The 11,703-nt window shown below is 39.6% G+C and overlaps 1 protein-coding gene across 1 annotated transcript in view; it reads right to left on the bottom strand.

The window, feature by feature from the left end:
• Window positions 1-977: 977 nt before the first annotated feature.
• The window catches only part of EXD1 (exonuclease 3'-5' domain containing 1), a 37,982-nt gene continuing 27,256 nt past the window's right edge, over window positions 978-11,703 (bottom strand). Inside the window, 7 exon segments of the mRNA XM_047766670.1 lie at window positions 978-2,059; window positions 6,546-6,661; window positions 6,664-6,724; window positions 6,727-6,741; window positions 7,440-7,583; window positions 8,853-8,933; window positions 9,403-9,507. Coding sequence (XP_047622626.1) covers window positions 1,412-2,059; window positions 6,546-6,661; window positions 6,664-6,724; window positions 6,727-6,741; window positions 7,440-7,583; window positions 8,853-8,933; window positions 9,403-9,507 — 1,170 coding nt within the window. The 3' untranslated portion in view covers window positions 978-1,411.

Raw genomic sequence — 11,703 nt, 5'->3', positions numbered from 1 at the left:
ATTATGCCCTTTCCAGAATACACCTAGATTAACTGCACTCTGGGACCAATCTGAAGGTGCATTCACTCAAGATGAACCAGAAACCATCTTGGCCCTAAATGACATTATAAACTACAATGTCAAACACAGCATTTTTAGGGTTCAGCTGACTTCTCTTAGGCCTGCCTTCATCTTAAGCCTACACCATATCTGGGCTCTGGATTTTGGAAGGCACAGCTGTTTTTTGTAGTTACTGTTTGGGGTTTTTTTAGCTGTGCCCACAGCATGAATAAGTTCCTGGGCCAGGGACTGAACCCACTCTACAGGAGTGATGCAAGCCACAGCAGTGGGGGACAATGTTGGATCCCTAACCATCAGGCCACCAGGGAACTCTGGCACGACTGTTGTTTTAGTGAGACTCATGATAGAATCAACAAAAGCAGGCAAAGATGTTCCTAACTGTAGGCTGTCCCTAAGTTTCCCCTAAGTGCAATAAGTAATAGAGGCCTGTATAACAGCCAAATTATAGGTTTCCATGCTAGACCCTGAAATCCAGACATATTCCAATTTATTCCTACCCTCACCCAACGAAGAAAAATGAGAGATAACCATTATAGCCAAAACAGGTTTATTGGTTATTACACACAAAAGAATGTGAATAACTTGCAATTATTCAATATAAAAAGGGCTCAATACAAGCTGCCTTCCTTTCACCCTAAGAAAACATACCAATTCCAGGCAAACTTGGAATCAAACTTCAAGTTTACATAATAGACATACTCTATAGAAGTTCCTGCTTTGTTAGGAAAATGGATAAAGCTCTTTCTAAAAGTAAATGGAATGAAAAGAAATTAAAACGGGGGTATTGATTTCTGCAATAACATCAACAACAGTTTGTCTATGACAGAAGACAGATCATACATTTCAAATTCAAAAATTTAATATTTTTCAGCTTTATTGATGTATAATTGGCAAGTTAATGTTAATATTTTAAAAAGGAAAAAAGTACTGGAAAGTTGTCAGGTACCAATTTTTTTAAACTTATGGCTGAGAGTTTTACCAATCCCCTTCAAACCAGAAAAAACAACAAAAATTTTAAAGTATAGATTCTTTCAGATGCTAAGTCCAATATTTTTCCCTTCGTCAAACCATTTAAAGCCAAATTATGAGAAACAATTCAGTTTGGCCACAGGGAACAATTCTATACAGTGACATAATCAGTAAATTCAGTTCTTCCATTAATTAACGTATTTATTCCATTCCTAATCAAATTCCAGGAACAGAGGAGCAAGCAAGAGACTATAATTTTCCCTGAAGACTGTGACTGAGGCAAAACCAAATTTACAATATGAGAAACCTAAGCACTGAGGAAGGCCCTGATGGCAGAGGAAATAAGCCAACTTTATTGGCCTCAAGAACAAACTGCAGAACTCTAAGGCAGATTGAGAGAATCTGGATTTATCCAGGAATCTGTCTTCTCCAAAGCTGGGCAAGGAGGAAGTGTGGGAAGCACAGCTTTTCTAAAAGGATGAAAGATGTCACTTGGAGACACTCTGGTTTCCTGAGGAAGGGAACGAGACACTGAAACATCTTGTTTTGCACATTTCAGATCCTCCTCCTTTTCCACCATCAGTAATCGTTCTAGCTCTTCTTTCAAAGACAAACTTGTCTGAAATTCTTGTTTAGCTATCTTAAAGAGTTCTTTTTTAGTTACTCGCTGGTCCTTCGACCCCTCTGACTCAGGGCAGAGTTTGTTACTGGAATCCTCACTGGTCTCTTCCTTTATGGGAGGTAGATGTTGAGGTTCTGCTATGGTTTGTTTGCTCTTCAATTCTTCTTTTAGCAAATTTACATCCTCAGGAGATGTAAAAGTTGGAGCTTTATCTAGCCTAGAATTTTTACAAAGCAAGGAACATTTTACTTTCCCTGCTGTCTCTGTCACAGATTTCTTTGGCTGTAGTACTGTCCTTACTAGGAGTCCCTGCGAATTTACTCTATATTCTTTTGCAGCTCTCTCTCTGCGCTGCTTCTGGAAGTCCTTGAGTTGAAGCAGTTCCTGTGGAAGCTCCATACATGCAGGCTAAGAAAAGAAAATGAACACAAGTCTACTATAATCTCTAATAATGGGCCTTAGGCATTCCCATTGTAGCTCAGCAGTAATTAACCCAATTAGTATCCATGAGGACGTGGGTTTGATCCCTGGCCTCGCTCAGTGAGTTAAGGATTGGGTGTTGCTTAGAGCTGTGGTGTAGGTCACAGACGTGGATCAGATCTGGTGTTGCTGTGGTGTGTGAAGGCCAGCAGCTGCAGCTCCAATTCAAAACCTAGCCTGGGAACTTCCATATGCTGCGGGGTTCGGCCCTAAAAAGACAAAAAAAAGGGGGGTGGGGGAGGGGCTTAAAATCCCTTCTACTATACTGAGTATTTAGCCTGCAAGGGTCTACTCAAATACGTTCTTATGGCACCCTCTAGTGCCTGCAAGCATAGTAACACTATTTTTTGAGTAATTTAAATATTTTGAATACAGATTTGTGTGTTTTGTGCATATGTGTTTAACAATACATTTCAACCTCTGCCCAAGTACCTTAGCAGATGCATCTTCTAAAAAGCAGCTTCTTGGAGCTCCCGTCATGGTTCAGCTTAAACAAATCCGACTAGGAAGCATGAGGTTGCGAGTTCGATCCCTGGCCTCACTCAATGGGTTAAGGATCTGGCGTTGCCTTGAGCTGTGGTATGGGTCGCAGATGTGGCTTGGATGCCACGTTGCTGTGGCTGTGGCCAGCAGCTGTAGCTCCGATTTGACCCCTAGCCTAGGAGTTTCCATATGCCAAGGGTTTGGCCCAAAGAAAGAAAGAAAGGGAAAGGAAAGGAAAGAGAGAGAGAGAGAGAGAAGAAAGAAAGAGAGAAAGAGAGAAAGAGAGAGAGAGAGAGAGAGAGAGAAAGAGAGAAAGAGAGAAAGAGAGAAAGAGAGAAAGAGAGAAAGAAAGAAAGAGAGAAAGAAAGAAAGAAAGAAAGAAAGAAAGAAAGAAAGAAAGAAGAAGAAAGAAAGAAGAAAGAAAGAAAGAAAGAAAGAAGAAGAAAAAGAAAGAAAAGAAAAAGAAAAAGAAAAAAGAAGAAAGAAAGAAGAAAGAAAGAAAGAAAGAAAGAAAATAGCCTCTTGGTTACATGAGGCAAATAATTTTCCCAGGTTGCTTGCCCTTTGACTTTATTAACAGTATTTTTACCACACAAACTTTTAAAAGTCAAATATTATGCATCTTTTATGAGAGCTGAGTAATTCTGTATTGCATAGAAAAGCACTCCCTCATACAACTTGAGAGCAAAAAAAGCAAAAATCTTAAAGTGAGCAAAGAACCTGAATAGACAATTTTCCAAAAAAGGCATTTAAATGGCCAATATGTACCTGAAAAGGTGTTCAACATCACTAGTCATCAGGGGAGTCCAAATCAAAACCACAGTCAGATACTAAATCACACCTGTTTTGTTTTGTTTTTGTTTTGTTTTGTCTTTTTGCTATTTCTTTGGGCCGCTCCTGCGACACATGGAGGTTCCCAGGCTAGGGGTCGAATCGGAGCTGCAGCCACTGGCCTACACCAGAGCCACAGCAACTCGGGATCCGAGCCTCGTCTGCAACCTACACCACAGCTCATGGCAACGCCGGATCATTAACCCACTGAGCAAGGGCAGGGATCGAACCCGCAACCTCATGGTTCCTAGTCGGATTCATTAACCACTGCGCCACGACGGGAACTCCACTAAATCACACCTGTTAAGATGGCTATTCTTGCAAAGACAGATAACATACATTGGTGAGAATGTAGAGAAAAGGAAACTCATACTACTGATGGGAATGTAAATTGGTACAGCTACCACGGAAAACAGTATGGAGGTTCCTTAAAAATCAAACTATTACATGGTCCAGCAACCCCACAACTGGGTGCATATCTGAAGGATATGAAAACAGGATGGCAAAGGGATACATAAATTTCCCTGTTCATTGCAGCATTATTCAAAATAGTTAAGTAAATAACTTGTGTCTATCAACAGATAAATGGATAAAGATGCAGTGTATATTTACATAAAATAGAATATTTTCAGCCATAAGAAGAAGGAAATTCTGCAATCTGCAAGAATATAGATGAACTGGAGGGTATTGTGCTAAGTGAAATAAGCCAGATAGAGGAAGACAAATACTGCATGATATCACTTATATATGAAATCCTAAAAACAAAAACTGATTTCATAGAAACAGAATAGAATGGAGGTTGCCAGAGGATGAGGGAGATGGAAATAGGGAGAAGTAGGTCAAAGGATACAAACTTTCAGTTTTAAGAAGAATGTTCTGAGAAGCTAACATACAGCATGATTACTACAGTTAATAGTCTCATATTATATGGTTCTTACCACAAAAGAACAAAAAGTTAGCTATGAGTTGATATGTGTGTTAATTATCTAGCTCTTGGTAATCACTCCACAATTTTTATGATGTCAAATCATCACAATGTACACTTTATTTTTTTTTATTTTTTTATTTTTTTTGGTCTTTGCTATTTCTTGGGCCGCTCCCGCGGCATATGGAGGTTCCCAGGCTAGGGGTTGAATCGGAGCTGTAGCCACCGGCCTACGCCAGAGCCACAGCAACACGGGATCCGAGCCGCGTCTGCAACCTACACCACAGCTCACGGCAACGCCGGATCGTTAACCCACTGAGCAAGGGCAGGGATCGAACCCGCAACCTCATGGTTCCTAGTCGGATTCGTGAACCACTGCACCACGACGGGAACTCCACAATGTACACTTTAAATATACACAATTTTGTCAACTACTCCTCAATAAATCTGGGGGAATATGTTCCCACTCTGAGATAATTTTCTTTAATATTATTTAAATATTATTTCTTTTACTATTTATTTTAACACTAGGTTTTTTCCATAAATTTTGTAATTCCAGGTTTTACATATGACTTGCTCTGTGGATTGATTCTGGAATAATGAAAAAGATAATCCAACTCTCATTCTCCTCTTCTCTCTCCTCAACTAACAATGGTTATTCAATTGCCTAAGTCAATTTACTGAATAACTGTCTTTTTCTCATTGACTGGGAATTCTACCTTTATCCTAGCCATTACTGGCATATATACTCTGTTCTATTTATCTGCCTGCACATGTATGTACCAGTTACATTTAGCATAGACATATAATATGTTTTAATAACTGACAGGATTATTCTTACCTATGCTTATTTATTTCTATAAACACTATAATCAAAGTTGCCACCATAATTCTGGCTTTAATATTTCTCTTGGAATAAAGTTAAATTTAAATTTAATTTAGGAATAGCTGATAGCCCAAAATACGTAGTGTTCCCATTCAAGTCCTCTTTTATGCCATTCAGTAATATTTTAACATCTTCTTCATCTCTATATTCCAATTTGTTATGTTTATTTTTAGATAATCGAATGTTTAATAATTATAAATGAATTTTTTCTCACATTATATTTTCTAGCTGTGTATATTGATATAGGAAAGCTATTAAGTTTTATGTTCTATTTGTATCCATTTTACTATATTGCCTTTTTGTTTGTGGTAGTCTTTTTCAGTTGATTCTCCTCACTATTCAGCTATATCAAAGGCAAGTCATAAATCCTATTCTTCCCATTCCACTTTTATAGTTCATCTTTTTTTTCCTAACATCACTGGCTAATACCTTCAAAAACTACAAAGTAGTGGTGATAATCATCATTAAAAAAATTTTATTTATTTTTTTTGGCTACAACCTGGTAATGTAGATATTCCCAGGCCAGAGAATGAACCTGTCCCACAGCAGCCGAACTCAAGCCACTGCAGTGAAATACTGGGAGCCCTTAACACACTATACTACAAGAGAACCCCCCAAAAATAACTAATAAAATGTTAAATTTATGTTTTCTTTGAAATAAATTTTGCAGTTCCGTTGTGGTACAGCAGAAACGAATACGATCCGACTAGGAACCATGAGGTTGGGGTTTGATCCGTGGCCTCGCTCAGTGGATTCAGCATTGCCATGAGCTGTAGTGTGGGTCACAGATGTGGCTTGGATCTGGCATTGCTGTGGCTCTTGGCCTGGCCGGCAGCTGTAGCTTGATTACACTCCTATCTTGGGAATCTCCATTATGCCGTGAGTACAGTTCTAAAAAGCAAAATAAAAAAAATTTTTTAAAAAGAAAGAAAAAGAAGAAATTTTACTGGACACATAATTTGATATTTGTGCAAAAAGTTTGTACAATATTTTAAAAAGGACAGTATTTCCAAGAACATCAATTTTTAGCTTTATTGAAATGCATATCACCAGTTGGCATCATACAAAATAAATGTCAGTGACCAAAACAAACAAAAAGAACGCACACACACTCACAGTGGAAAAAGTACTCAAGGAGATTAATTAAGTCAAAGGGATAGCCCCCTCAAGAGTATTTATCCCTAAGTCCAGCCAAAAGAAAGTTGGCTGTGAAGGTTGGGTATTCCCTTGCCACATGAGGAATAAGGCAGAAGTGGAAGTCCTGAAAGCACAGCTAGAGAAGATGCCACCTACCTCATGCTGCCCAGCCGCGTTGCAGACCCTTCTCGGTAGTGTTTTAGGTACCCATCCACAAGGGTGGTTAGGTCAGACATCATTTCATCCAGAAGTACCAAGCGAAGGGGAGCAGGTAGGTAGCTTCCAGAGCCAAAATTTTTAGTAAAGAAGGTGAAAGAGGTCGTGTGAACCAACAATTTCTGGGTTTTCCTAGAGACACCAAACAATTTTCTCTGACTAGTAAGCAAGACTTTACGGCAAATAATGGTTATATAAGTGCTGATTAACTTAAAACAACATCACTGTCATTTTCTCTAATTTATCACCTTCTACTTCACACCATGGCCAGCCTTCTGAGAATACACACACACACACACTACACACAATTATGTGTGTATACAGTGAGTGTGTGAATGTGATGGGGGAAAGACGCAGGGGAGGAAGGGAGAAAGAGAGAGGGGAAGGGGGAGAGAGAGAGATTAGGACTTACTCAAAGTTGGAGGCAGCAAAATTGGTTATGTAGCAAAAACTGCAGCTAATATGGTCATGAACTAAGTGTGCATGTAAGGCTATTAGAAGCTAGAGAAAATCTACCTTACTTTGGAAGAAATAATTGGCATAATTTTTGTTCCACTGCCTTATATCCAAATTCCTAATAAAATGCCCATTGGTCCAACATGAAAATTTATTTCAGAGTGGTTTTTTAATTGATAAACAATGAATCTGGATACTGACTTTTATCCACTTGAGACCACAAACATATTGTTCCCTTTTGGAACAACTAAGACTCTGGCAGCGCTCATATGCTTACCTAGCAGCTGTCACTTCTCTATATAATATGCTGATAATCCCACTCACAAGACACCAGAAAAAATTTAATGTTATATGTCACATCCTTTAATACTTACCTGAATCCGTTTCTGTCTTTCTTCCAGAAAGGAGAGATATTTAGGGGCTATTTTAAGGTGTCTGATTAAACTCTCCTGTAAAGTACTGATGCAGTTTGGAAGAAAGCCACCTGTTTCCATGGAAAACTGAAGGACATCTGCTACCTGCGGCATTAAAAAGACATAGATAAGTCTGTAGAATATATAAAGAGAGCTATCTCATGACAGAAATAGCAGAAATACATTTAGAGAATGTCTTGAAATTCCATTTTTCCCAAGGACGCACATGATAGACAATGCCATCAGAAAATTTAGTGGTTTTATGGATCTTACAGCCAAACCAGAAACCCAGATCAGCTCTAAGATCTAGTATAGCCTAGGAATTCCTCATTACTCTAGGTCCTTTAGACCACAGAAAAATCACATACCTTCAGGCTATTTGGGGCCAGAATAGGCTTCAGAGGCATATTGAGGACAACCTGCATTCCTGAAGTAGATGCCAATTAGCCATTAGCCTTAACTGATACACATGTGGTAAAGGCATAAATGTGACTGTCTACCTCACACACTGAGTACTGTGTCAAATTTCCAAATGACCAAAAATTGTTCAATTCCTGAATATAACATAACATGGAGCTCGCTTCTTTTGTTTGTTTAGAGGTTTTTCTTGCTTTTTTTTTTAGGGCTGCACCCTCGGCATATTGGAAGTTCCCAGGCTAGTGGTCAAATCGAGCTACGACTGCCAGCCTACGCCGCAGACACAGCAACATGTGATCTGAGCTGCATCTGTAACCTACACCACAGCTCACAACAATGCCTGATCCCTGACCCACTGAGCAAGGCCAGGGATTGAACCTGCATCCTCATGGATATTAGTGGGATTCATTTCTGCTGCGCGGCAGGGGGAATTCCCTTTTGTTTTGTTTTGTTTTGTTTTGTTTTTTATTTTTGGCTGCTCTCACATCATGTGGAAATCTCCTCACCAGGGATCGAACCTGTGCTATAGCAGTGACCTGAGTTGCTGCAATGACAACACTGGATCCTGAACCCTACTGAGCCACAAGGCAACACTAGAATGTGCAGCTTGCTTCTTTTTTTCCCCTTTAAAAAAATTCAATGAATTTTATTATATTTATAGTTGTACAACCACCATCACAACCTAATTTTAGAATGTTTCATCCCAAGGAGGTTGCTTCTTATTTGACAAATTCTAGAGCAAAGTGATGGGGAAAAAACCCTAAATACTTATAAGTAACTTTTATGGAGTGCTTCTACAGTTCATCAAATGTTCTCACATACTGTACAAACATCTTACATGAGAAGTGAGCAGGAATGAGGCACACATAACAAGATTTTCAATCATTCATCAGACAAGGCTTATTTTCTATAAGAGCTATAGACACTGGATTGAATCCACTGTTTTCAAGTACATACCTGTGTGTCAAAGACATTATTCAGTAAAATCCCGTACTGATGAGAGAGACAGTCAGAAAGCCAACGACAATCATGGATAACCTAAGGAACCAGAAGACATAGACAGAGTTACTAGAACCTGATTGGTTATTCTTTTTTCTTTTTTTTCCTTGAGTTTTCAATGGTTTAATTATTAAAATAGTAGGAAAAACAGTCCAGGTTCAAATAACACAAGGTGAATAACATATTTGGTATTTATCTGAGACTTTTTAAATTTATGGTCAAACTTGTGGCATGTGGAAGTCCCCAGGCTAGAGACTGAATCTGAGCCATAGATGCAGCAACACTAGATCCTTTAACCCAACTGTGCTGGGCCAGATATTGAACCTCTGCCTCTACAGTGACCTGAGCCAATGCAGTCAGATTCCTAATCCGCTGTACCTTGATGGGAACTCTCATCTAAGTCATTTAGGAAAATCCAAACCAGTATTTTGCCCCCAGGTAATCAATCTCCACTGGCTGACTCTGGCTGTTATTCTTACTAGCAGAGACATCAGCTTACAACACTCACCTTCAAAATTCTTTTGTCTTCTAATACCATTTGAAGTCCATTGTTGAAAGCGCGACTTCCCAGAAGCAAAATGTCAAATAAGTAAACTCGGCTATTTGTGGCTACCTACAATAAACCATCCAGATACACTTGAGAAAGAACTAGGGAAGGGGATCTCAGGATCAAGAAACACTCGTGAGGGAGTTCCCGGGTCGCCTAGCAGGTAAAGATCCAGCACTGCCACTGCTGTGGCTTGGGTCACAGCTATGGCCCAGGTTCCTTCCCTGGCCTAGTCACAGCTATGGCCCAGGTTCATTCCCTGGCCAAAGACATGTGCCTCCCTGCCCCCACAAAAAAAATAAAGAGAAAGAGAGAAAGAAGATCTCTGTCCTCTAGCAGTTTAAAAACCAGCAACTAATGCACTGGCACAAATAGTAAGATGTAAAATACAGCTGTTACAATCAATTTCATACAATTATAAGAATTCTAGATTGTTTCTGATCATAAAAGTTACAAAGACCATACAGCTGTACAGGATCATGTACTGAATCAAAGAATGAAGGCAAGAACAGATCCAAATAGGTCAAAGAGCCAGCCACATGACAGTCTGAGGCTGTTTGACATTTTAGGGGCTCACTGTTGATACAGCTATAATTACCAGGCCTACCTGGCACCCATTCTCAGATCTTTCATGTTGTCTGCTAGACATTGATATCTAAAATGGTCAATCCCTGCTGCTTCTCTACTTTTTCTTTTGACCATGCCTGTGGCATGCAAAAGTTCCAGGGCCAGGGACTGAACTTACGCCACGGCAATGACTCAAACCACTGCAGTGACAATGCTGGATCCTTAACCCAATGAGCCACCCAGGGAATTCCATCTACCTCTTTTTTTTTTCTTTCTAATAGGGTTGCACCCACAGCATATGGAGGTTCCCAGGTTAGGGGTCAAATTGGAGCTGTAGCTGCCAGCCACAGACACAGCTACACAGGATCTGAACCAAGTCTGCGACCTATACCATAGTTCACAAAATGCCAGATCACTGACCCTCGGAGCAAGGCCAGGGATCGAACCTGTGACCTCATGGTTACTAGTTGGATTCATTTCCACTGTGCCACAACGGGAACTCCTCTAAATACCTCTTTAAGTATAAAAATTGAGCAGACATAGAAGTTTGGAAAATAATTCTCTGCTAAAACTGTAAAGTCTGTGAGAGAAGAGATTATGTCAGACTCATCACTCACACCTGAAGCAACAACTGAAAGAGAGCCAGACACATGGATGGCTGTGATACATCTCTTTAGTAAATCAGTGCATCATGCTGTACAACACACCTTTCCATTTTTTTACATACAAAAATATGTTGGACTCTAATAATATGCATTCAAATCTATATCCCACTTTTTCCCCTCGTAAACTTTTCTGTATTTCAGTTCTATATTTCACTAATTTTTGGCAGCCCCATCAGACCTATCAAATGTACTGTAATGTCTCCTATTGCTAATTATTTAAGTAGTTTCTGACTGTTCACCACTAAAAATGATGGCGAGATGAATAGGTTCTCATAGAATTTTTCCTCATATTTTAAATTATTTAGAATAGATTCCCAGATTTGAATAATCCTAAGAAGTGGGCCAAAGGAAATAAAAAACTTTATGACTATTAACAAATATTTGCTACCTTCATCTTAAGACATAATTTTTTTTTTTCCCTTCTTAGGGGCACACCCCACGGCATATTGAAGTTCCCAGGCTAGGGGTCAAGTCAGAGCTACAGCTGCCAGCCTAGGCCACAGCCACAGCATCTCAGAATCCAAGGCACGTCTGTGATCTATACCACAGCTCATGGCAACGCTGGATCTCCAACCCACTGAGTGAGGCCAGGGATCGAACCTGTATCCTCATGGATATTAGTAGGACTCACTTCCACTGTGCCACGACAGGAACTCCAAGGCATAATATTATACCTGAAAATATTCGACCACAGATGAAGGTTAAACATTTATATAATTTAAAGTTAAAGAAAAAGCAGTGGGAAATACTGACAGAAAGAGAGTAGGTTAGGAAAAACAAGACAGAACAAAGAAAGAAACATATACAATAAAATAAAGGCTTAGGAATTAAAGGTGCCAGATAGTAAGAAAAGTGAGGAGCTGGAAATAGGGGGATGGGCTGGAGGTCTGTATAAGAAATAAGCCTCCAGGTTATCCTTTCCACTCCCACGGAGGACAGAAGATATATCCTCTGGATAAATTCAACCAGAGAGGCTCTAGAGTTGGGGGTATAAGATATAGAAGAGGGCAGGGGGGTCAGTAATGGACTG

This window comes from Phacochoerus africanus, chromosome 2, assembly GCF_016906955.1.
Source record: "Phacochoerus africanus isolate WHEZ1 chromosome 2, ROS_Pafr_v1, whole genome shotgun sequence".
Taxonomy (NCBI): Eukaryota; Metazoa; Chordata; class Mammalia; order Artiodactyla; family Suidae; genus Phacochoerus; species Phacochoerus africanus.
This window is presented reverse-complemented; position numbering and strand designations above follow the sequence as displayed.